This window comes from Acanthaster planci, linkage group LG02, assembly GCF_054643075.1.
Source record: "Acanthaster planci isolate LZ-2023a linkage group LG02, COTS_SCS, whole genome shotgun sequence".
Classification (NCBI taxonomy): domain Eukaryota; kingdom Metazoa; phylum Echinodermata; class Asteroidea; order Valvatida; family Acanthasteridae; genus Acanthaster; species Acanthaster planci.
The window spans coordinates 23,266,711-23,294,005 of record NC_141778.1 but is presented as its reverse complement, the minus strand read 5'-3'; the positions used below and the strand labels follow the sequence as shown (position 1 = coordinate 23,294,005).

General features: G+C 41.5%; 1 protein-coding gene and 1 long non-coding RNA gene across 8 annotated transcripts in view; one reads left to right on the top strand and one right to left on the bottom strand.

Annotated features, from left to right (window-relative positions):
- LOC147800042 (uncharacterized) overlaps positions 1-27,295 on the top strand; it is an 89,523-nt gene that overhangs the window by 33,547 nt on the left and 28,681 nt on the right. Inside the window, exons 3-4 of one of the 5 annotated variants that reach the window (XR_015424312.1) lie at positions 17,932-18,067; positions 19,008-19,105. The exons of 1 other annotated variant lie outside the window; for it this stretch is intronic. This is a non-coding gene — a long non-coding RNA (uncharacterized LOC147800042). Of the gene's footprint in view, positions 1-17,931; positions 18,557-19,007; positions 19,106-27,295 lie in introns of those variants that run through there. 3 more of the 5 variants (XR_015424311.1, XR_015424313.1, XR_015424314.1) reach the window with 3 other exon arrangements.
- On the bottom strand, positions 5-25,995 carry LOC110984083 (uncharacterized). Of its 3 annotated transcripts, none has more exons than XM_087132882.1 (7): positions 25,717-25,992; positions 5,281-5,344; positions 4,656-4,765; positions 3,692-3,790; positions 2,727-2,819; positions 2,217-2,300; positions 5-1,587 (listed from the first exon to the last, which is right to left on the bottom strand). In XM_087132882.1, the coding sequence occupies exons 1-7, from the start codon at positions 25,789-25,791 to the stop codon at positions 1,327-1,329; spliced, it is 786 nt and encodes a 261-aa protein (XP_086989008.1). In that variant the 5' UTR covers positions 25,792-25,992; the 3' UTR covers positions 5-1,326. The 3 variants fall into 3 exon arrangements, with proteins under 3 accessions (XP_086989008.1, XP_022099592.2, XP_086989007.1); XM_022243900.2 differs by lacking the exon at positions 25,717-25,992 and adding an exon at positions 12,017-12,272; XM_087132881.1 differs by lacking the exons at positions 5-1,587; positions 2,217-2,300; positions 2,727-2,819; ... (1 more) ...; positions 4,656-4,765; positions 5,281-5,344 and adding exons at positions 14,362-16,442; positions 16,888-16,971; positions 17,472-17,564; ... (1 more) ...; positions 19,100-19,209; positions 19,696-19,750 and having other exon boundaries at positions 25,717-25,995.

Here is a 27,295-nt window from a genome sequence, read left to right as displayed (position 1 = left end):
GAAAGGAATTTGCAGTTATTTATTGGTACTAACGACTCTCCTAAACCGTCACATATCTGTCCTATCTGCAAGCATTACAGTAGCGTAAAAAATTCAAGTTATGTACCTGATCTACAGACAGTTGAAACACCGGTTTAGCACGCCAGCAAGTTAAAAGCACGCCCATTGTCAGCGTTCACTCCTGTGCACTTCCATCAAAAATCCAATTAGTAAAAAATCAAATAAGAAGTAAGACTCTTTTCCTACTCGGTGAAAAATAGATGTTGGATCAATAAAAGGATTGAAATACAAAATTCAAACAAAGAAAGAAATACATTAGCACTGTAAGCATTGAACTTGATTTAATAAACCATTTCGCTCATGCATGCTTAAACGCTTTGTTAAATGCTGCGCTTCTAAAATGAGCTAAGCTAAAGTGTTATGGTCAGTTCACAGCTGAGAGCATTACATAAATGCATATTATGTACATGTACTTTCATATCAACGAGTCGCGAACGACATGTCTTCTGAGTAACAAATACAGAGAACATAGTTCTAAAGGCGCAATTTGCATTTGAGTAAACACTGAGTAAAACTTGAAAGGCTAAACCATGGAGAGTTGCGTGGCAATAAAAACTGACTTGAGTTCTTCGACGGATCAAAGTATGTTTTTGTTGTTTTTTTATGGTTAGCACGTGTCTACTGTTATACTCTGAACACTTTGGTTTACATTTTCCATTGGCCAGGGACAGTTGTCTTTCATAATACGCAGTTTTTGCAGTTTTTCAGTCGCTGAGTTTTGCCGCAATTCTTACGTCTTTCTTGCTGAGCCTTTTTTTGTTTATAAGTAGAATGATTTCCTATGCACGTTTCGACACCAACGTCATAATGTGCTTTAATATTGCCGAAGTTTTTCAGGTTTGGTTTCGACCCAGTGCTGATCAACGTTGTGGTACGTAACAGTGTTTCAGTCAAGGCCGTCGTAAGCCAGATACAAATCCGGTCACAAGACAAGTCACAAGACGCCCTGTCACACGTAACAGGGTAAAAAGTGACAAAGGAGTGATTTTGTTGCAGTTGGTGTTGAATAGTTTGTGACTTAAGTTTGTACCAGAGATTACGTGCTGGTTTCGTGATGTGATTGTCATGCGGGCTTGTCGACTGCAACAGTAGTTTGAAATAGGTCATGATAGAGCTCTGTATCTTTGTGATGGAACAGGCCCTAACCTGTCATTCTCTGTGACAACTGCCTAATTTGCATCGAGGAGACAAAGATATAACAGGATCTGCCACTTTTCCTAAAATTCATTGGAATTTAAATCCTTCTCGTAAAAATTGTAAACACGCCTAAACCTTTGGAGGGATTGGCTCCTGGGCAGGATAGCCCTGCTGGGGGGCGTAGCCCTGCTGGGGGGCATAGCCCTGCTGGGGGGCGTAGCCCTGTTGGGCAGGATAGCCCTGCTGGGGGGCGTAGCCCTGTTGGGGGGCATAGCCCTGCTGGGGTGGGTAGCCTTCCTGCATTGCATAGCCCTGTTGTGGGGGGCCAGTTTGCTGGGTCAAGATGACAGCGCCACCAACGCCAGGGGTGGTGGTGACCACAGTATGGGTCTGGAGAAGAAAAGAAAACAAAATAAAAAGAACCATGCAAATAAGGATTCCTTGCTTGTGTTGCAAACGTTCTGTTTTACATGTTGTAGCATCTATCGTAATTTGAATTTGAATCGTGCAAAATCCACCCTGATATTATTCCAACTCATTTATGTTAAAATACGACCAGATTTGCTAGAGAGAGCTGGCACTGCTTTGTAAAAAAAATTTTCACATCTCATATGAGGCTCAAACTGACAAGTTTTTGCATTTGGGTCATTCCATGATGAGGTTGGGGCACAATTTGCGACGGTGTCAATAATTTGTTACATGGGTTCCGTAAAAATAAACAATTATTTCCCTGCATTTGGATTCCAAGTTGACATTGTTAAACATCTTGCAAGGCTGCATACAGAGTAATGACCTACTCTATAGGTCATGACAGGTGGTTAAAGATTTGGATGTAACAACGACACAGTCATAAATTGTGCCCAAACCTCATGGAATGACTCATTTACCATGGGTCAGAGTACGGTTCGTCTTTGCTGATTGTGTGATGGCATAACAATAATAGGCGTAATATTCAGTGGTTCTCATAGAAATTGAGATCTCCTAAACAAACACAAACTATCCGGTAAAAACAAATATACCCTTGCTGCGATCACGTCTTGCAGGCGGCCACGCCCATCCCTCAGTTCCTGGTATTGAGACGTCACGCACAGGAAGCAAAACACCTGCAAAGGAAAACAATCCAATCAGTTTAGGTGATGCGTGATGATTGGAATTGATGAGAAATGACTCAAACTAAAGATCCTTCAACTAATTGCTGCAACTTTCGGATATAGTGGTTATCCCATTTATCCAGTGTTCTTGTAAGTGGTTCCGTCAACCCTTTAATCTCAGTTTTAAAAAGCAACGTTGGTAATATAATTAGCAAATCATTTCTTTTACTATTTCATTTCACTTGGTTTCGACCCATAGCGCAAAAAAGCCTCCCATTTAGCTCTACCTCTTTAAAAGTGCCCATTTCAGATTATACTGTACTGTAATCTGTAAGTTGTAAATCATAAATGCTTATCAGAGGAAAAGGTAAATTTATTTCAGAGCTCCAAGAGATGAAGAGGCTGCTTTATTCAAGCCTGCTTCTGTTAAATACTCACATCCAGCACTGTAAAAAGTACGACGATAACCAGCTGAACGATCCCCACGGCAATGCCCACTTTGGCGTAGTTGTACCCGTAATAAGAGTCCCTCTGTGTGGTAAATATTTCAGACAGAAACACCGACATATTTTTTTAAACAAAACTCGTATTACAAGACGTATTATTAAAAATGCAATCAAGATAAAGGCCAATGAATTGAAAAAGACTGCTAGCATATCATTCTCCAGTAGAAATTACATTTTACATGTATGAAGTTACAAGTTAATCCTCAAAACATTTTGGGATCATAGCTCCAATTGAATTCTGTGCCTGAGCTGAGACTGGACCGATTGATTGTACAATCATTGAAGTGCAAGCTGTAAACCCAACTATCTTTTAGGAAATCAACTGATAAAAAAATAATTATATAAAAATAATTAAAAAAATGTTATCCCGGTTGATACGTTTATTAGTTAATAGTGGTGTTCGTAATGTTTCCCAGTGGAAGGGATTGAACCCCACCGATCAGTGAATCATCTTTTTGAGTACCTTTTGAAAAGCAAGTGAAGTACAACGAGTTAACTCCCCAACGGCGTCTGATACCGGTGTATGACGGAAAATGACATGCCTTCTGAATTCTACTCTAAACTCGGGAAAAGGGACAGTTATTTATTGGTCCAGACTTTATTGCAAGGCGTGGTCTGTGTTGTGATGTGGTCAACCACTTCTGGTTGACTTGACTTAAGTCCAGCTATAATTCGAGTCCGAGTCGATGTCCGAAATATCCGAGTCTGAAAACAAAGTCCATCGAGTCCGGACATGAGTGTTGCGACACCCCTGTTGGATACTCAATCGCAGAGTCCGCAGGCCTGGACGAGCATTTGGCAACAAATGGGCACTGAGTGACAAAAGTTCTTTGTGGCCTCTTCAAAGTCTGGTTTTGAAGATGGGTTGATCAGGTTGTCTTTTATCAATGGACTTACCGCAGCCATGTTAACGATGAGTATGATGCACTGTGCTATCTGCAGAAGAATGAGCACGGGCATGACAATCATGTACGGTAGTAGGAATCCACGCTGGTCCTTCGGAACAAAACGCAATAGGTAAACAATTTAATTCGCCGTTGCAGGATATGCCTCGTGGAGGTGGCAGGTTTGTTACCCTTACACAATATATATTAGGCGTATATTTGGTGTGGAAGGGAATTCCCCTTCCCCACACTCACACTCATCGGGAAAAGATAGTCTTGAGTGTGCTTATGGTGCCTTGTGGGGGTACCAGAACAACACGAAGTACCCCACAAGGAACATCTGTTGTACCTGTGGGGTACTCAAACGGTGCCCCACTTGAATTTCACAACACTGATATATAGAGTTTACGGGGGAAAAACAATAAGGAATTTTTCAAAGAGTACTTATCCCGCACAAATTGAAGAGTTTTATTCGGGACATTCGATCAAATTTGAATGGAAGCAATTAGGAAACTGTGCTTCACACACTATATTTTTTACTACACAAGAAAAGAGGAAATTCCCCACAAGTATACAGTGTAAGAGGGTGTGGCCAGGCTTGAGTTTGGACAGAAGCTCTCCTGTCATCTTCTCTCTACTGTGCCGGGCTCAAATATCGTGGTTATAACACTGGGGATATGGACGATAAGCCCCCGAAACTCGTTGTACCTGCAGGAAAGGACATTTTCAGAGGGTCCTGTAGAGACAAAGCATACACTTCATCTGAAGTGATGGCTATGTTCTTCCATAGCGCGGCCTCCTTCCCTTGTAGCGCGCGCAAGTGTGTTTTTAGCATTAAATGCTCTTCTTTGTTACACTGAACTAACTTGACGGTATGGAACCGGCTGTATTATGGCCTCAGCTTTGGCTATTTGCCGAAGTCAAACGAGGCCTCTCAACCTATGAATCGCCGTTCATGTTGTTACGATGGTTGTTACCTTTGAGACGCCAACGAGGACCAGTATGGAGAAAATCAGAATCAGGGCGTAGAGCGCCACCCCCAAGCAGTACGCGACGAAGACGCCATCCACGGGCAGGTAAATATACACTGGAGGGAATGGGGATAATTATATTGTTGTGAATGTTTGAAGCTCCTCTGACTGGCTTCGTACGTGTTCTTTACTGTCTTCATAAAAAAAAATTGATGAGAATGGTTAATTGATGACTTATCTCTTAGGAGAGACCAGTCAAACGAATATTGAGTTAATCTATTATTAATGTTCAATAATTATCAGGATCAATTATCAGGAGGTAATCGATCTTTGCATGTTAATAATAAGTCGCCCGAAATTCCTTAGTACAGGTAGAAATTCCACTGTAAAATAAATTAGTCAGTAAACTTGATTTGATTGAATATATCGGTACTCGACGTTGTCGCCCAAACATCGAAAAAAAGACAAAATCACTGATGATTTCAACACGTCAGTTGTGCATGTGGATTTTGTTTATTAAACGCAGCTTAACATCAGTAGCCATTTAATTTAAAGTTTGCACAGTGATAAATGAAATACTGAGCGTGGCTATGCATTCGGTAGTCATAAATGAATACAATAAAATGCTTACCTCCACTAGCTACGAGAACTGAAATCTGCCATGCCGCGAAAGCCAAAACGATGGCAGAATATATCTATGGTTGAGAGGAAGAACCAAGGATTACACAAACTACAAAACTGGTAATGACCAAGTCTCACTGTGTACGAGTTTCGGGAAATACTCGGAATCATTTCTGTGACAGTTCTTGTATAGTCTAGTCTAACACGTTCGAGGATGATTGGCGCTTTTCGGCAGAAGGTTAATGTTGCTGTAGAAGTTGTGCAGCCAGATCTCTGTTTAAATTAAAGTCAAAATTACATTATGGTGTCTTTAAAAATTTTCTAATCCCCATAAAACTTGGAGTTTACTGTATAATCTCTTTTCTGGTACACTTTTATAGTTTGACTTTGCATTACATGTCTGCAGACCATTACATCATATTTAGGAGGTTCAACCTAATTAGAATTATAAGCTCTTCCCCAGGGCTTTTAGATAGCTGTGCCTTTTAATACACATGCAGTCAGCAGTGTCTGATTTGTAAATTTCACCACGAAAAAAGCTTTGTCGATAGCCAAGTTGTATTTTCAGAGATTGATTATAATGTGATTCACAGATCATTCCTGTGATTTGTAGACCTTAAGAGAGCCCTTATGGTGAGTTTAGTTTTATTTTGACCCTACAAAGGAACGATAAAAATGTGGAAAAGTTCATGAGATTGTCGATTTAACTAAAGTGTGCTTAATGTTATAGTACATGTATATACTGTACACACAATGTACCACGTTCGTGTAGATGTACATAATACTTACCTAGGTTTAGGCCATCCTTTTCTCGTGGTCTTCCTTGGGTTATGATGTGATTAGTGTTTTTTTCATTTATTTTGATTAATTTTCAGATTCTTATCTAACGCTAACGTCTGGGACTTATAGTGTTTATTGTGTAACACCTATCATCTGAGGCCCACATCCAACTTGTGAAGTTGTGTAAATGACGGAGTCGTCATTATAGGGTTACGGCCTTGACAGTATAAGTGTACAGTTGTTCTCCACGTAAGTTTGTGAAACCTAAGACAATCGTTTGAATAATAATCACGGGGCACAGATGCAGAGAAGTCTTGTGCATTTGTTAAGTTTAGGCCGAAACTACTCTCGGAGTCAAGTGACTTTTTGAGGCAGTCACAGTTAATTTCAAGATTTGTCGTTACACAACACCTTCAGAAATAACTGGCATCTGATTGGTGAGTTGCAGATCACGTCACATGATATTTTCGGGCCAATTCATGGCTCACGCCAACAAAACCAGTGCAAATATAAGCATACAAGAGTTCATTTCGGTCAAGCAAACATGGAAGCTTTAATACGCAACTGCTGTTGCATTATCCGCCTCGAGCTGATGTGCACCCCCAATCGGCGAAAGAAAGACAGGTGCTTATAAGCGGGTTCTTGCACGCGATCTCCATGTACTCAAAGACCATATATGTCGGAATGAATTAATTACGTGTACTCAGCGTGCTGCGCGTCAAACGCGCATATACTTATGCAGTGAGTACCAAAAAAAAAAAAATAATAACCAAAGCAAAAAACACGCCTCTTTTGTTCCGCTTGGAGCGGATAAGCGGAATAGGGCAGCCTTTCGCACCCCCCCCAGCAAACTACAGGCGACAGACACATGGCAAAAAACCTCTAGCCGATGCCATCTGTAATTCTAATCCTTATGAAGAAATATTCAATATGCAAATTGAATGAAACAACTGCTGAAACATGAACTGATTTGCTACGTGACAACTTCGTGTCGCAATTTGACGCCGGATGCGCGGACCCAGAAAGGAAAATGGCAACTTGAATATTCAGGTATTGTGTCGTAGAAAATGAATGTTTGGCGTTCCTTCGATGCAATAAACAAGTTCACCCTGTGATTAATGTTCCATTTCACCTGGCTGTGGGCTTCGCCCCGTGATTATTGTTGTCATTGCACTCCTAAACATTTATTTGCACAATAACCGTAATTCCCTGTGGTGGATTTAGCCAAGTTAGGGTTAACGTATTGTAGTGGTCAAACTTTGTCAAGTCTGGGTTTTGTCTCAAGTTACCGCATCACGCTTTTTCTTTATGTTCGCTGAACATCATCCCAACATTTGAACCAAACTCTCGCACTCTGGCTGTTAAGTCGCCGTCGTAGTTGCTCATGGTCTTCGTCATAAGTTAACAGTATTCTCATTGATATGACTCAAAAACACCGGGCGTTAGATTCGAAGTTCGTGCCAGACTTGAACCTAATTTTATAAGCTACGCGACACACCTCGCCGTGGCGTACGTGACGATCTCTCTCTTGCAAGAGTTTCTGTCAGAAAGTGAACTCTGTCGCGAGGGCAGGTGGCACAGTGTCCATATCTTAAAACTTTTCTCCACTTTGTCCATTATCTCATAACCTTTCTCTGTTTTGTTTATCCATTTTACCCCTATCTTATCACTTTACTTCATTTTATTCATATCTTATAACCTTTATCCGTTTTACCCATAGGTCCACTTGATAATTTACTCCTTTTACCCCATATTTTACAATTTTGTCAATGGCAACATACAGTGAACATTCTGCGTTATGTATGTAGTTTCGAGATCATGTCACTACGTAAGCTTTAATTACTGGACAATCAATTTATTACAAACCTGAACCAGCCTGTACTTTTTCATCAGTCTTTTTTACTATCCACCCCATTTAATAAGGTCCACGACTGTGTAATTTTCCCATTTTCTCAGACTCAATACTGGAACAGTTTTTCTGAATTTCGGTTTCTCGACTTGATCTCAAATAGAAACAAATCAATTCTAATCCGAGGGTTGCGCCAATTCTTGGTCTTTATAGGGAGTATTTTAATTGCAGGAGCGGCCACTTGACTAAAAAAAATCTTAGGCGTACCCACCACCGTAGGGTAACACCACCCCACTTGTAACCGTGATAGTATGCTTTTAAAGTTACTGTTACAAAGGCATCTGGAAATCTCATCTGCATGTGCCAAGCACATTATTTTCCGCAGAAAAATTGCGTCTACGGACGGACCGAGCTCCCACCCATTGCCCTGCCCCCTCCATCCATCCAAAAAGTGACAGGAAAACGAAAGCCGGCTGTTTTATGCTGTACAGCATGCCCTTTATACATAGAAATTTGAATCACAGAATGTGACCGCAAGGTTCTAAGCAGGCGGTTCTAATCACGCATTTAAAACAAATGGTCCGTAGCGTCGACAGTGAGGTAAATTGAATTGCTTATGGTTGAACATTTGAATTGCTCATAAAGTATTGTCCCTGCACAAAATTGGTCGTTCGGTCAATCAAGGGTAACGAGTGCGTTTGATGTCACTTGCAGCCTGCCCATAACAGGGGACCATCTTCAATGCGAGGAACAGGTTTTTGTGTGAGCTAGGCTGTGATGGTTTAACCATAGATGCCAGACACGTAGAGGAAACAAGAGATATTGTCTCTTCTCAGTGATTGATCTTTCGCCCAAAAACTCTTCAAAAGTAAGAACGGGTGTGAAAATACAAGGGGTCTAGCGATGCACGACTGGACGCCTTTATATAAAAATATTCGATCACTTATATGATGGCTGTTTACGGCACTTCAACCTTCGTACAGTAATAATGTTGCGAGCATGCATGGTGACGATGGACATTGCCCATTATGTCGCGACGTGAAGCCTAATTTCGGGACAAGGTTATTGCTCGCTTTCGTAGTGGATAATCCATCACTTCGCTGTAAAATGTTCAGTCTTGTCGACCTCTAGTTTGAAATGTTTATCTCCACTGCGTCAGTAACCTTGATTCACATCGTTAATATTTTTTCAGCCACAACCACATGCACGGAACCATCAGTGACTCACGGCACACGTCACATCACATGACGTATATTATTATCCTGACAGTGAGGTCACCATGTTCACATTGGCCATATCAACAAGGGTGCACTGAACCGATTCAAGCTCCATTGAAAATAGTGTAAAATCAACCAAGTTTGGAGCCCCATGTAAGGCAACTGAAGTCCCTGAGGCCTGTCAAAAAAAAATGTGTTGTTTGGTCCTTCAGATTTCATTTGATTCTCAATTTTTAGTAGGTTAACCAGTGATTTGTTTAATTATCTGCCAAAAACAAACTCACCCCCTCCCCAAAAGTCAATGTTCCCAAGTCTTCTCAGCGGCCATTTTTCAAATGCCTCTCTCACCCTCCTCGGGCTTTTCTGGCAAATGTTCAGTCACATTTTTGTCTGCTTTGCCCCCAGATGGATGCCCCGGAATCTACAGAGATAATCCCGGGCCACACTGGCACAATCCCACCATTTCTTGGCCCAGACAGGACCCGTCTTTTCGACAGAATCTGTGTGTGGGGGGGTACTTTTTGTGCGCCTCCGCCTGGCGGAGAATTTTACTCGAATTGGGGCGCACTGCACCCATAACTTGAGGGAAACACCCACACGTACCTCGCAGCGCATGCACTGCGAAGTCGAGGTGTAAAATGGCGTCCACGTCCACATGGTGGAGGACATTGATTACAATAGACTAGCGGTGTGCAGCGCGAACTACAATGCCATATGAGTAATGTTTATTTTGATTATACGATCAGGTTTATTATGCTCAGAGACCCTACTTTGCGCGGGGAGTAGCCCCGGAAGTTTAGACTAAAAGAACATTCAAGAAAAACGAAGCAGTATGACAGCAAATCATGCCTTCTTTTGGGAATATTCTAGCTGTGCGAGGCTACTCAAGTTGGGAGTAAAGTCTGCTGGGTGCCCTGTTTAACTCAGGATAGGAACGATGTATTGAGCTGAATATGAATAGAACCCAACGCTTCGACACATTTGCGTCCGGCGCTCCCCCTTTTTAACAGTAAAAGCTGGACGGCGTGCACAAAAGTTGAGTCCAGAGTGATGTCACCGTGACTGACATAATTGGATTGGATCAGAGATTTACTGTTCGCATCATAAAAAAACAGATGATTTGTTTCTATTGGCATGGCAATAATTCAAATGGGGCTGAACACATTAACCAAAATCAAGACTGTTTAACGCGAAAAAGGATTAGGTATTAATCGTTCAGGAATTGAATCATCAAGGCATGAAACGTGAGGGCGGAAGTCATTTTAGCAGAGGTCCGCAACGAACGTAGGAAGTTTTTGACTGTGGGTTTTCGAGTACTTCCTGATTTACTATGTATTATTACTTGTACTACATGTACGTACAATGTAAGTTACAATGAGTGCTCACATTGACGTTCATCGTATGGGGTGTAATGATATTCATTATTCTTATTTTCTTGGGATGAATGTGAAATCGTGGCCTGGCATGTTCGGGATTGTCGTATATCTGTCACTATTTCCTAGTGATGAACCAGCACCTCATGTACTGTACATATACGCAGGCGCGCATGTGGCAGTGACATGTTGACAATAGGATTAGCCGGCATGCCGTCAGGCGAGTCATAACCTGTGATCGTCTGTGGCGCTGGCACCTTAGGATCGACGCGGACTGTTGCTGGTACAGCGTCGTCGCGTCACGGGCTTGCATGAAAAAACACGGATAAAACAATGCGGGACCGGAATGTTACAGCGGGAATACGTCACCACCAAAAGGGAAATAAGGGATCTGTTGGGGAACATTTGTGTTTCTGAAATCTCAGGGATGTTGGTATGCATGTTACTGGGCCCTGAACGGTGCTGATTTTACACTGTTTTTAATGGGGCTTGAATTAGTGGACTGTACCCAGGAAGATCCGCATCGGGACCTTACACGCCCAATGGCAAGGACCGTTCAATATGGCCACCCGGCGGCCAACGGACGAACGCGACAAATGCACGGTTTGGGAGGGCGATCGGGCCCATCCGGGCAAGATGGCGCACGCCCGCACCCAATGGCAAAGAGCGTCTCATGACGACCGCCGGGCGGGCCAGAGGCGCGGTTCGGGAGCAGCGATCCGGGCAAGATGGCGTCGCCCAGGGCCCTTGCGAAAATTTCGGTGTAGATGTTTTCTTTATTTTCCCGAGACTTTTCGAGATTTTCGTAGGAATAGGACCAATAGGTCTCTTTTTTGTTCAAAAAAAGTGTATGCCTAACACTTCACAGCCAGGCGAAGGCCAGTGGTGAGGTTTGCCGTTACACGGAAAAGAATGATACATTTAATTACAGCAATGAAAGCAATAGACGTGCTCGTATTCTTGCTCAACCCGCTATGACGACTACGTGAGGTGTTACAACTTGATGTATTTTGTGGGCTTTTCTCTTGATTGATATGATGGAATTCAATTTGTATTTTCTTTTAATTACTATGATTATTTTTGTAAAATTTAAGTGGAAATGAGACTGTGTCAGTCTTTTGACTAGTTATTTGATATTTTGAAAAAAATAATCCGTCAGTCAGTCGGCCTGCCAGCCAACTAGCATTGCACCGTAAGCTATGCTCCAGTACAGTATGCACCATATGTATTATATATACAAATTATGAAAAGGTGCTGGCAATGCAATGCAAAATTATAATAATAATAAAGCCTTCAAAATGATGGACCTGTATATTTTCGTAAAAACCTTACATACAGGAGTATACGGGGTCATACTGATAAGTCACCTATCCTTTGACGTGCCTTTAGTTTCGGGTTGCAAGCGTGTTAAAAACACTTTTGTACAGTCTTTCTGTATCTGCAAAGGTAGATCATGGTTTGTTTCGGCTTAGTTAACGGAAAAGTTGCCAGTATTCGGTGAGCGTTTATCAAATGAGTATGACTTACCAGTGTGTATATCGCGGATGCGTTGGATCCTGATCGGACGTTATCAAAACAGCAGCATCTTTGCATGATGGCCATGTTGAGCGTATTTCAGTAAATTTTTGCTAGCAGCAAACCAAGAGGTTATTTCTTTGATGCCACAGCTTGCGACCACAGCCAGTACAGCGCAGGCCCCAGTACGGTGCGTGTACAGTACATGTACTGTACATTGTACATGTACATGTACATGTACATTGTGTGCAAGAACTTCGGTTTCGAAGCACTGAGCTCAAATTATCATAAATACTGGGCGTTGCTTCGGCATGCTTGTATTCCACGGTGACGTGCAACGCATCATGTCAGTCACCCGTTTTCATTGGTCGCCGTTAGCTCGCAGCTAGTTTCCAGTGAAGGTCACCATCTACATGGAGATGGAGGCCACGGGCATGTACATAATAGTATACCGAATGTAAAATGTTGATACTTCTGTGCTGACAAAGTGCTACAGGTGCAACATACGAACGCGTTTCGGGGTATAATGTTCAATATTCTCTTGTAAATTTACAAAGGATCTCATGTCAACTGCAGGGTTCTGCCCAGGATGGTTTTAGTGCCGGCAGGACTATCTAAGCAGGGTACCACCATCGGTTGGCGCGGAGCGTCTCAGAAAATTTTTGGAATCTAAAAGCCCACAGATGGCCGGAAACAGCAATTTCTGGGTGTTTTCAGCTGTGTATACACAGCCTAGAATTAGGGATCTCATGTCTGAAATTTCTGAAATTTAATAAAAAAATTAAACATTTGTAACTTTGGTCAACTAGGATGAGGTGATAATTTTAGACGAGCAATTGAATTAGAAAAAAAGAGTAGAAATAAATATTGATTTTATTCTGTAATCCCTTAAATATTGAATTAATTTCTATCTCTACGATGCCCATAATTGTTCATTGCTATTAAAATCATTTTTCTTTTTTTGTGTGTTGAAAATAAGGCGAAACATGCAAAATCTTGGCGGAATATTTTCCTTATTTTCTTTGCACGAAAGTTCATACAGTATGCATATGGGATAACGACATTCATAAATGTGTGCAGGGATTTTCTGAAAAGTCATTTTAAAGTCTACATGAACATAATGTAGATTGGCCATTTGCTTTTCTGACACATCTGGCCATGTGTCACGTGCATACTGAGCGCGTGTATCTTGCTATATGGAACTCGTTTACGGAAAAGGCAAAATCATGCTGTTACTTTTGAATAAAGAAATTGCGGAGTTAATATTTTCACCGTGGGATAAACAACAATTAACGAATGCGGTGCGATCGTTGGTTTAAAAAACGATCGCAGTGATCGTTTTATGCAACATCGAGCAGAAAATACATGCACCGAATGTTGCTAACCGTGGTCGGCGCGGCGAAAAACAGTCACGGTCAATTGTCAGTTTTGCAAGTACATGTAAAATTGTTTTTCTGCCAGATTTTTAAGTGTTTAAACGAAGTGTGAATGGGGTCATTTGCAATTTTGTCTTTCTGAAAGTTAAGCCAAATTTTCTTTTCAAGTTGTGGAACTGGGTAAAAATGCGGAACTGGACAAACAACGCTGTACATCATGGAGAGGGGGTTTTCCGATCTTCGCGCACTGAGAGCGTTTGCATATGCAAGTATGTGTGGCCTTCCAACCAATGGAAAGATTCGTTACGCACTATGTACACGTGCATTGCGCGTAACAAAGCCTCCTATTGGTTCATGTTAATATTTGGTCCAGATATGTTGCATATGCACGTACGTGGGTGCGCAGACGATATGCATGGCAGTGCAAAGTGTAATTTACGAAGAAATTTTACGGTTTCTTCACGATCTTCATATCTTCACGATCGATCCCTCGACCAAGATGCTATTTTATTTGGGTTCTTATCGGGAATACGTGCCGGTCGGAAAAGTTGATTTGGCAGATTGTGGCGGTCGGCAATTCTGCGTGCCGGTCGGGCCCGACCGGCGCCGACCCGGCGGCAGCGGCAGATCCCTGCAACTGGCTTAACAAAGGCTGTATGAATGTACAGAGATTATCGGCTGATCGTTTAGTACCTATAAACAGAGGTTAAGTTGTGTATTGACAAAAATGTTGGTTCGTTCCCACGAAAACTTGTGTCTGTGTGATGTTTAATTAATTGCGGGGCAGTCTGCCTTCGTTGGTATGGTTGACTATTGCAATAGACTTCCATTATCTCATTGTTCCTTGGACCATCACACTTCTTGGGAAGTACAGTGTTAGTGTTAAAGTATAGTGGAACAACCGGCGTAGAAGTAGAAAGGTGAAGAAGTAGGCTATTGAGGTAGATTATACAGAAAGTCACCGATATTGACAATACGGAGTTGACAGTACCGTGGAGCTAGTAAAAAGCTTTAATTGTAGTCAATGACTGTACCGAATATTGAATATTAATATCGTGAATATTTACGATGTACATGTACGTGTATACACTTACATCATTTCCTTGGCTGCAACTTTAATGCCTCAAACTAAGCGCTAAGGTAATATGAAATTCAGCGCACGATCCTACCATGTCGCCAGCACCGTGGAACAAATCCAATGACGAATTAACTTCACTCACTTTCTGTCCCACAAAATATAATAGACAGTCGCAACAATAAAGAAGCAAGCAATCATGTACTGGCAATAACCACTCTCTTTAAATGTTACAGTGGCTGTCTTAGTTACAAACTTTGCAGTGAAGGTTGAAAAACCACTTGAAAACCAGTTGAAAAGTTATAAGCACGCCCATTGTCAGCGTCCAGTTGCATGAACTTCCATGCAAAAATCTAGTTTATAACAAAAATAATAGCAAGATTAAAGGTAAGACTCTTATCCTACTGAGTGAAAAATAGATGTTGGTTCATGGGATTGAAAAAATACGAAAGTCGAAAAAAATGAAAAACATTAGTACCGTAAGAATTTTACTAACCATCTTGCTCACGAAGGTAAACACTGTTAATTAAGTTTAGCCAAGCTCTGTTATGGGCTGATGACAGCCGTGAACTGGTTACATGTACATAGATACTCTAATATCAACGAGTCGCAAACGATCTGTGTTCTGAGTAACATATTGAGAGCACAATTCTAAATGCACAATTTACATCTAAGTAAACACTGTGTAACACTGGAAAGGCTAAACAAGGAACAGTTGTTGTTTTAAATAATCGGGGGTGTTAAATTTAGCCGCAGTTTTTCAGTCGCTGAGTTAGGCATTAATTTTGTGGGGTTTTTTGGTGAGCCTGTGTGCGTCGGTTGAATGCTTTCCTGTGCATGTTTCGTTACGATCAGTGCTGATCAATGCATGTGAAACTCTTCCAGTCAAAGCAGTTGCAAGCCAGAAAAAATCCCGCCGCAAGACAAGTCACAAGACGCCCAGCCACGCGTCACAGAGTCAACAGTGACAAAGGAATGCTTTTGTTATGAAAGGTTGGCAGCTCCAATTAATATCAAAGATCATGTGCTGCTCTTGCGATTGTCTTACAGGCTGTCGACTGCGGCATTATATAATGACAAATAGTATGAGGGACTTCGTCCCACTGGCCTTCAATTTTGCAGACTGAACAAAGCACATGCGTCTCTTAATTTCTGAATTAGTCAGAGTTGAGAAAAATAATGTTTTCTTCTCCGTTTTCTGTAAGATTCGTGATAGAATTCAGTATCTTTATGATGGAGCATGGAGAACCTCCATGGATGGAGTAGGCACAAAGCTATCATTCTCTTTGACAGTTGCAAGGCCAAAGGCAAGAAAAAACGTAGCATTGTTTCGGAAACATCCGCTTAAAAAGACAAACAAGCGTTAAAATACTAAACAGAAGGTGTACAAAGGCTAATCCAGAAACAGTCAGGCCCCCCATTATGGTATTGGCGGCTGGTCCAGTACCATAGGTTGAAAGTGACATCAGTCAAAAATTCTAACGCTGTCGAGTTTTTAAGTATTTAGCTCGTGATTATGTAGATTTTGCGAAAAATGGACTGAAATGAAGGCTTAAAGTGAGCGTTAAGTTTTCCGTATACAGAAGAAATGCAACTGAAACACATGCGTCTCTCAATTTCTAAATCTGTCAGAGATGTCAGAGATGCATCAGCAATGTAGTAACAGGAATTCAAATCCTTGCAGGAAAGATGCTACTTTAACACACGCCTAAACCTTTGGAGGTATTGGTTCCTGGCTAGGATAGCCCTGTTGGGGGGCATAGCCCTGTTGGGGGGCATAGCCCTGTTGGGGGGAATAGCCCTGTTGGGGGGCATAGCCCTGCTGGGGAGCATAGCCCTGTTGGGGGGCATAGCCCTGCTGGGGGGCATAGCCCTGTAATGGGACGTAACCCCCCTGCATTGCATAGCCCTGTTGTGGGGGGCCAGTGTGCTGGGTCACGATGACAGCGCCACCAACGCCAGGGGTGGTGGTGACCACAGTATGGGTCTGGAGAAGAAAAGAAAACAAAATTTAAAAAAAACCATGCAAATAAGGATTCCTTGTTTGTGTTGCAAACGTTATGTTTTACATGTTGAAACGTGATGAAAGATTGAAAACATGTATCGTACATGTAATTTGAGTTTGAGCTTGAGCCGTGCAAGATCAAATTTGATGCTCTGCCAACTCATTTATGCTCAAATGCGTCAACATTTGCTGCAGAACGACGGCATTGTGTGTGAGAAATCTTTTCCAAATCTGAAGTGAGGTTCAATAGTGGTCAGATTTTGCATTTACATGTACCATAGGTCAAAGTGCGGTTTGTTTTGTTGATTGTGTGATGGCATAGCAACACACATAATATTGCCATTGATTAAACTGGAAATCGAGATCTCGTCACTAAACACACTTTATCCGGTTGAACAAAAAAGAAAAAAATTCAAATTTGCCATACCCTAGCTGCGATCACATCCTGCTGGCGGCCACGCCCATCCCTCAGTTCCTGGTATTGTGACGTCACGCACAGGAAGCAAAACACCTGCAAAGGAAAACAATCCAATCAGTTAAGGTGATGCGTGATGATTGGAATTGATGGGAAATGACTCAAATTGAAGATTTTTCAACTAACTGCTGCCACCTTCGGACTGTGCGGTTATCTTTTATCCAGTGTACTTTTTCAACTAACTGCTGCAACCTTCGGACTGTGCGGTTATCTTATATTTTATCCAGTGTACTTTCAAGACGTGCAGTTGTTCCCGTCCAAGTCTAAATGTCAGTTTTAAAAGGCAACCTTATTAATACAGTCAGTGAATAATTGTCTTTACACTAGTTCATTTCACTTGGTTTTGACCCATAGCGCGCAAAAGCCCCCCATTCAGCCTCACCCCTTTACAAGTGCCAACTGTCCTGTAATCTGTCAATCATAAGTTATAAATGTTTATCTGAGAAATAACGAAAATTGATTTCAGAGATCTATATGTATTTTCTCAAGAGATAAACAGACTGGTCCATTTAGGCCTGCTTCTATTAAATACTCACATCCAGCACTGTCAAAAGTATGACGGTAATGAGCTGACCGATCAACACGCCAAGGCTCGCACTGCCGTAGCCATATCCATAATACGAGCTAAGCTGTGTGGTAAACATTTTACACAGAAACAACAATATATTTTTGTGAATTAACCTCGTAACAGGACTATTCGAAATGCAATCGAGATGAACATCAATCAGTAAAAAATGTACACAATGATGCTGCACTACAAATTAATTTTGATTAAGTTAAAAGTTGAGTCCTCCAAAATTTATGGGATTTCTGCAGCTCCAATTCGATTCTGCACCTGCACTGAATCTGGAACAGTCGACGGTATGATCGTTGAAGTGCAGGCCATAGGCCTAAACCCAACAATCTTTTCAGAATTCAGCCGATAATTTGGGAAACGGTAGTCCTAGTTGATGCGTTTATTGGTGTATTGTGTTATTTGTAATGTTCCCTTGGAAGGGATTTTCAGCACATCTGATCAGTGAATCATCTTTGTGGGCACCTTTTGAGCAGCAAGTGAAGTTCCTAAATGGAAAAAACCTCACAACAGCACTATACCACGAGTCCCGTGACAACGTCTCCCTGACAGCGCGTGGTAGGTAAGGATAAATGACATGCATGTACTCTGCATTGGGAAAAGGGGACACATATTTATTGGTCCTGACTTTTTTTCCATTTTGTGGTCTGTTGTAGTGTAGAGTCAACCACTTCTGGTCGACTCCACTTGAGTCCAGCTAATTTGAGTCCGAGTTGCCATCCCAAAAATCTGAGTCCCAAAATAAAGTGTTGTAGTGACGGTGTTGGCTACTCCCTCGCACAGTTCGCAGGCCTGCACGAGCACTGGGTAGTAAATGAGTATCGAGTGAAGATTGTTCTTTGTGAGTTGCCTTTAACGATGGACTTACCGCGGTCATGGCAACGATGAGCAAGATACACTCTGCAATCTGTAGCAGAATGAGCATGGGCATGACAATCATGTACGGTAGCAGGAATCCACGCTGGTCCTTCGGAACAAAACGCAATAGGTAAACAATTTAATACGCTGCTGTAGGATATGCCTCGTGGAGGTGGCAGTTTGACCCAATACAGAAGTATGAGCTAGGCTTATAGTTTTTTAGGCATGGAAGGGAATCCCAGACACACATTCACACACCTGAAAAGGAGAGTGTGCAGGCGTGGCATGCATAGTGTGGACCTCTGCACAAAAGAAGTCCACATGTAGGGTGGGATGGCGTAGTGTGGACTCGTCCACACAATGTTTCCCCCATTTCTAAAAAAACAGCTTCAGAGGCATTTTGGATCACTTTCCTGAAGTTTCCTTAACCACGGGAGAACAAAGCAATGGCCACACTTTGTATGTAAAACAGGTATGGGTAAAGTGATGGCCGTTTTCTTCCATGGCAACCTCCTTCTCCTGTAGCGCGCGCAACTGTGTTTCCATATTTCATGCTGCTCTTATAGCAGTCAACTAACTTGACGTTATTGAAACTGCTGCACGGCCTCAGCTTTGTCACCGGGCTTTGACTGTTTGCCAGGCAGCGTGAAATCTGATGTCAAAGCCAAACGTGGTCCTTGAATGCTCTTTCAACCTTACAAATCTTCAGTCATGTTGATGCGATGGTTTTACCTGAGAGACGCCAACGAGGACCAGTATGGAGGAAATCAGAATCAGGGCGAAGAGTGCCACCCCCAAGCAGTATGCAATGAAGAAGCCATCCGCTCGCACGTAAATATATGCTGGAATGAATGGGTGACATGAATTTTGAGAATTTTGTTACTGTCTTCAAAATGCATTACTAAAAAAAGGTTTGTGAGATGGTTAATTGATGACTTGTTGCTAAGGAGAGGCCAATCGAATGAACATTGGATTACATTTATTAGATCAGTAATGACTGATTATCACGAGATAATCGATATGTGCATATTAATAATAAATCGCCCCAAATACCTTAGTTCAGGCAGAATAGGATTAGAATAAATTAGTTTGTGAACTTGATTCGTTTGAATACACTTGGTGAGCTGTTGAGAGTCGTACTTACTAATGCGTTCACTCAAACCGCAAAAAATACACAAAATTTCTGATGATTTGAACACGCTGGTTGTGCAAGTGGCGATTTGTTCAACGGCAAAGTTCAAGCACCGGAGCTTAACATCAATAGCCACTTAAAGTCTGCACAGTGAGAAATGATAATGTCATAAATGGATAGATACAACTATGCTTACCTGTGTAAATTGAGATCTGCCATGCCGCGATAGCCAAAACGATGGCCGAATATATCTGTGGTTGGGAGGAAGAACGAGCGATAACACAAACTACAAAATTGGTAATGACCAAGTCTCACTGTGGACGAGTTTCGGGCAATATTCAGTATCATTTCTGTGACAGTATTTGCATTAAACTCAAATGTTCGTGGATGTTTCGTGATTTTCGGCAGAAGTTTAATTTCAAGATTTATTACAAAATACCTGGATAAATCCCTGTTATATGCCTGGTGAGTTGAAGATCAAGTGACATGACGTATGCGGGCCAATTCATGGCTCCCGCCAACAAAATCAATGCAAATATCGCCACCGTTTTTACAAAATGGCATTTTTTTCCAGTTCAATTTTTGTCATTATTTTGTTCTTAAACATAAATGTAAAACGTACATCAATGTTTTGAAGGCCAAAATCTCAGGATTTTTCGCGTTGTTCCGAACGGATCGACACGCATCTTTACTAATTGATGAAGTTCAGCGAATTAACCACTGCGTTAAGTGCTTGGTTCAGGCAAAAGTTTACCTCTCAACGAATCACCTGAGGGTTTTTACTGCATGAATTCGTTCCATGATAGTATATTTGCAGTTTGAAAAGAAGAGAAATTGGTCAGGCGATTATACCACGGTTAAGCGGCATAGAGCAGCCTCTCACCAGCACAAAAAGGCAGACGGCTGAAGATAGGCACAAAGCATCGATCCTACCGACCGATGAAGATATATCTTATCTCTTCTGTAATTCAACTGCTTCTAATATCAAGAAAATTTAATATGCAAATTGAATGAAACAACTGCTGAATCATAAACTGATTTGGAACGCGTCAACTTCGTGTCACAATTTGACAACGGACTGAGAAAGGAAAATGGCGACTCGTTCCCCAAGAGAATATTCAGGTGTTGTATGAAACAAAAAGTGTATGTTTTGAATTCAAGTTCACCCGGTAGCAGATGTTCCACTCCAACTGGTTTCGGGCTTCGCCCCGTGGAAATTCGTTATCAAGGCACTCGTTCACAAAAATGGACAGTAACCGTACCCCATTTGTGGATTTAGCCAGGTTAAGGTTAACATGTGTTCTTGAAGACACTCTAATAGGCATCTGGAAATCTCATCTGTGCAACCACGTATGTTTGTGTAAAAGATCAATCTAAGGATTGATCTTACGACCTCCCCCCCCCCCGAAGGGAAATGGTAGTCTTTTTATTCAGAGAATATTTTGAATTACAGAATGTGACCACAAGGAGAGAGTAGAATGTTTGAAATTCTCGGTTCACAATTTGAACGCTAGTACCTATGCACTAAACTATGTCTTCCCTGAATGATTTCACAACAACAGCGACCTCAGGTTTTCGGGAAAGCATGGATAATTTCATTGATTAAAAACATGCACCTTTTGATGCATTTGACACAACAGGAAGGTAAAACAGTTTTACATATTGAAGAAGAATACAAAGTTGAAGAAATTAGTATCTAAGAACAATTTATTGCAGCTACTTTTGAAGGAAAATTTCCCTTCTATGCAGAGTAAAAACGCACCACCTGACAAACAACCAAACTAAATAAAAGCAATATGCAATGCAATGCCTCATGTAGGTGTAGCAGTGGTGTCACATTGTGGAGGACATAAACTGAAATTTGGAAAACCACGGATGTTTCCTTCATTTTCGCGGGGCTTTCCGAGATTTTCGCGAGAGTGGCCGAATCGGCCTTGTTTTTCCTTTTTAAAAGCAAGATCAATATCCACCGTTTCACGCACACCGTTGTGTACACTCACACATGAAACACTTCAGTAGCACACGCCACAGCTCTTTGTGTGTGCGAAAGCCAAAGGCGAGGGTTGCTGTTTTGCATGGATGAATGAATGACAAGTACGCCATTGAAAGCATTGAACTTGCTCAACCCATTATGCCACGGCTACGTGTGGTGTCTTTTACAATAACTTGCATGGTATGGCACTAAAAGCTACCCTCCGGTGTACTATGCACCAGATGTGTTTTAAAATATTTGGCATTTCTCTTTGGTTGCATTGTTTGAAACACTTTTGCATACTCTGGTCAACATTTTCAAAGGTAGATGACTGTATTTATTCAGGGGTAGTTACTGACAGTTTAAGTAGCCAGTATTCGACAAGCGATAATAAGCAGTGAAATCCGTAACTGAGAATTCATTAGCGTTTCTTTTTGCTTTTGTAGCCTGGAAAAATGACACAACAAACAAATCAAACTAACCCCAAAAAGAAAAAAACCCGAAAGGTTGGGGGAACCTGTCTGCAGTAACAAACCAAAGTGAACGAATATGGGAAAAAAGTCGCGAGGATAGCTAATAAGTAGAGACAAACGATTGATATTGAGATCTCGTCAAAAGAAAAGAAAAGATTTAATTCACCTGAAGGAATAAAAAAAATGGGTCAAAATCCAGCAAAGTCTCAATCCAAGTTAACCAAATTCAAGTATAAACAGTGCAAATACAATTAATCAGACCGCTGGGGCTTAGAGTAAAAATGGCAAAGAGAATTGAGGATGAGCGAACGAACGAAACTTAGAGACCAAGATCCAAGAAGCTTATATCCAAAAGAAAACAATTAATCCTGACTCGTATCGACAAGCGAGTGGAATGTGAACCTGTCGGAAACAAGACTATGATCCTAAGGAAGCAGTTACTGGTCAATTAAAAATTCCAAAACAGCTTCAAGAACAAAATAATTCAGCAATGGAATTACTCCTCAGATGGTGCAAAAGTAGGGAAAGTAAAAAAAAAAAATTTAAAAAATCCAACGGGAAACTCTTCCCAAACAGAAGCTAAATAGAAGTCCCTAAACATAAGAAAGGATTAAAAATAGAAGATCAACACGATATATGGGAGGGTTACAAGTCAAATATGCAACTTCAACAACCTGTACGGAAGTAAAAACAACCACAAAAAACACATGTAAACAGGTAGCCAGAATGACGATATACTATAACTTACATGTATACGAGAAAATGTAGCTTAACAATTCCAAGTAAAAGAGTTATGTCTGCAAACAACAAACACACTTTTCTTCAATTTACAGTCAGACTCTTGCGCCTGATTAATTCTAAAACTGCTAAACCTTGTTTGTCAAGTAACTCTGAACAAGAACAGCCTATTTTCCTTGCAAATACTTAATGAGCAAAGCCAGCATGGGGCACTACAAGCTTACAGGTCACAAACAAGTGTTCGCCCTAACCACAGTGATTGGAGTTGTTCAAAGTCTCCACAATGATACATTGCATAAACAGTGGGCACAACCAGTGCGCAAGGCAATATACATGTACATTACACATTATACATAACATACGACATTAAAATGTCGAAATATGAGCACTACAGGAACTAGAAGTTCCTGTCTAGGCCTCTGAAACACTGACTCTACTGTCTAACAAGTGTCCATACACCGCTGATGCCTCAGTATAGCCATGGAGGTACCTCCATGGTATAAGCCAGGCCTTAACCAAATAAGGAAAACACACATTCCTCTTTCAAAACCTGCAATGCTTATGTGTTACCCTACCCTCAGGAAAGTTAAACAGGAAAAAGTGTTGCAAGAGTGCACATTTTGCTATTCTAACTCAAACAAAACTGCAGCTCGTAAAAAAAAAAGAATCTCAACAAATCTACAAGCATAACAGCCTAATGCCAACAGACAAGTACACGTATCTCAGAAGTTAAATTTTAAAAGACTGCAAAAACATTCGAATATAAATTTGGCCCAACAGCTAGGACAACTTTTCCTTAGAAAATACCCTCTACTCAGGTATAAACCAATGCTCAGTTTTCTAAACTCTCCAAAAACATAAGTGAAGAATCTACAGTATATGAATACAGGTCTCCTAAAAACATGTATGCTCTTCAAACTGTAAAGAGACCGTGAAAAAATGCTTCCACGAGTAAAACAATGATTGGACTCATCTGATTAACAAAGATAACCAAAACAGGACTAACACATACTTGGGTTACGTTCCTACAATGCAAAGTACAATAAGCCTAAACTTCAGTTTATGATCAAATCAAAAGATATGAAAGTCCCAAAAACAGAAAAATCCAAGTGTCTGGCTTGCTCCATTCAATTTAAGCTACTTGAAAGAAAACTTTCAAGTGGAGGTGAAACAGCTACTCTTATACAATACAATTCCTCTTACACTTTTAGTCATAAATAGACATTCAATGAGATTGACTTACCAAAGAAGAGAACAGACCAAATATTGTGGCAGAAACAGGGACAGAGAAAATGAGGTCTACGTGCGAGTCTGCAAATTGAGTACACGGCAGTCTCACAAAGGCTAGGAGTGCAGAGCACATGACCCCAAAAAGAAGGCTTACTGTTCCAAGTGTCCAATTACAAAGTACAAGGTTTTTATTTACCAGGGGCAGTGCACTTGGAGACCATGGAAGTACGAAAACACATACATGTGTTATTCCAAAAATCCCCTCTACACTTTCAGCTTCCAGTCTGACGTAATGTGTCATTAGGAACGTATAGGGAACGAAATAAAAGCATGTGTACTGTACATCGGACCATGATCGGACTCGATCAAAAAAGCGGTAGATGATGATGTGAGCATCCTTCCTCAATGATGTGAGCATGGAGGTAGGATCATGGTAACGAATTCCATATCTGCCGTCGCCCGTCGTCCGTCGCATTTTGCTTTTTGTTGTGTCCCAATTCTGCCATTTACCAGTTCCAAACATGCCATTTTCCGTCGTGCGTTGCCCGTCGTCCGTCGCATTTTGCTTTTTGTTGTGTCCCAATTCTGCCATTTACCAGTTCCAAACATGCCATTTTCCGTCGTGCGTCGCCCGTCGTGCGTCGCATTTCGCTTTTTGTTGTGTCCCAATTCTGCCATTTTAGTTTCAAACATGCCATTTTCCGTCGTGCGTCGCCCGTCGTGCGTCGCATTTCGCTTTTTGTTGTGTCCCAATTCTGCCATTTACCAGTTTCAAACATGCCATTTACCGTCGTGCGTCGTCCGTCGTGTGTCGTCCGTCGAGCGTCGTCCGTCGAGCGCCGCCCGTCGCGAGTCGCCCGTCGCGCGTCGCCCGTCGTGGGTCGCCCATCAAATGGGTTGCATAGGACCTGCAAAAGCTGGTGTTTAACAAATGACAATCTGATGATTCCATTCACTTCTAAGGATCTTTTCCCAATAAGGCAAGTACAAATCCCACCTGCAGTACTAGTCCCATAATTAATGCCAATAATGCTAGACTACCCCTGCCCCTTGACAAGAAAATGTCGCCTTTCTGAGAATTCAACCAAGTGTTTTGGGGGAAAAACATTTTCAGCGAAAATGTTCAGGCCAACTTATCCAAAGTCTAATTCTAATTTGCATACTGTAAAATGTGCCGACTTGTTTTCATCAAATTCTAGAAAGAAATCTGCCAACCGATACAGATATTCCATTTTGTCCTCTCAATTTCACCTTGGAATCCAGAAATAATAGACAAACTGTTTATTAAATGTATTGTTAGGGGGCAATTACCACTTCAGAAAAATGTGTTGGTTTTTGTGGGTGCGTATGCCATGGTGGATAGACCAATGATAACAGGTTGTCCTGCATATCAACATTATTTATGGGGTAACAAGTAACGTTACTGTTTAAAAGACTTCTGTGAGCCTACCTGCAACTAGTTATAACTAAGTATACAGCAGATTTCGTCATAGGTATACCCGCCCCCAAAATAATGTTGAATCAGTTCGTCTCTTGTGGGAGCTTGTAAGGAATCAAACATTGTAAATAATTTATTATTTACATTCCGTTCTGTTGGATATCGTGCGGGGACAGACAGAAATATTACATAGGATAAAAGTCAGGCTGGTAACGAGTAAGGTTACGTCTAGAGTAACTAAGTTATCGAGAAAAACAATCTACCCTAACAAAAGTCTATTTTGTTAATTGTTTTGTTAAAATACGGGCAACGCACGACGGACGACGGGCGACGGCAGATATGGAATTCCATATCATGGAGACTTACCAGTGTGTATATCGCGGATGCGTTGGATCCCGATCGGACGTTATCAAAACAGCAGCATCTTTGCATGATGGCCATGATGAACGTACTCAAGTTCAGTAAATTTTTGCTAGCAGCATACCAAGAGGTTCCCTGTTTTTAATGCAAACGGCTTGCGCCCATAACCAGCACAGTGCAGGCCCTAGTACTCCAGTAACGCACGGAGTTATTATGATACAGTACTGCACATCCTGGGCGATGCTTTTGCGTGCTTGTGTTGCACAATGACGTGCAATGCGCATTACCGTTTCCATTGGTCGCCGTGCGCTGGTTGACTCAGAACCGTCCAATGACCCCCTTACCGACGAGGACAGCTCGTTTCAAGGGAAGGTCACCATCTAGATGGAGGCCACTGGCACACATAATACCGAAGGTACAATGCCAATACTCCTGTACTGAGTGCTTGGCTGCAACATACGTGTATTATCACGGAGGTGTTCCTTCCTCCATGGTAATATTAATATTCTCTTGTAAATTTACGAAGGATTCCATGTCAACTGGCATAGCAAAGGCTGTATGAATGTACAGAGATTATCGGCTGATCGTTTTGTACCTAATCGGAGGTTACGTTATGTATTTAGAAAAATATTGCTGTCCTCATGAAAGCTTGTTTACGTGTGATGCCATTGTCAGGTTCGTTGGCGACGCGTTCATGTACAGTACGTTCACTACGGCTCTGTAACTGTGTGACGCGTTTCTTACTTGGTGGGCAGTGATTTACTCTCCGAACTAAGTATAATATCAAACTCAACCGGTATCATTTTTCTGGGCATCCGTTCCTCTGTAACATTTTGTCATGGTTGGCTGGTAAAAAAATTATACCAGCTGATTTTTGGGGGCAGTTCTTATTTTTGACATACCGGATGGATTCAAGTAAAACACTTTATCCACGGAAGCATTACCTAAGAACATAAAATGCGAGATAAATGGCAAAATCAGCTTCATTTGAAGTTTTGCGCTTTCTGAGCCAATGTACAAATTAATGCTAATTAATGTTAAAGTACTGCTTTGGTGGCATATTTGTGAAGTGTAAACAGGGTTTGCGTTTGGTTTTGTATTTCGTTTCCACTTAACCCCGGGGTTGACGTTAAGGTCTTGTAGGCCTCACGAGCCCTGAGCTTCTATCCATGGAGCCAATAACCACAGCTGCTAAGTCATGGGCATGCCGAAATCAGCCTTGATCCCTGCCGTCTGTTTGGTTTCCCTGCGGTCATTCAGAGAGCGAAAGGCCAGAAAAAAAAGACTGTTAATTCAGGCCGAAGTGGTGGAGGGCCCAGTGTTACCGAGCAAATCCACTCACTGAGAAAGGATAGGGAAAACAGCTAGTTCCAATGTACAAATTTTATTCAGGTGTAGCTAGGGTGTTATAAAAAAAAGAAAGAAACACACAGCAGAGATGATGAACTGTCTGTAAGGTAGAGGAAATACATAGCCAGTAAATTACAGGTTTAAAGTTAATTGTTCCAGGACAGCGATTTCCTAACTGTAATGTTTACCACATTACCCAAATTAGCAGGAATGGTCCATGTATTCATAAAAAGAA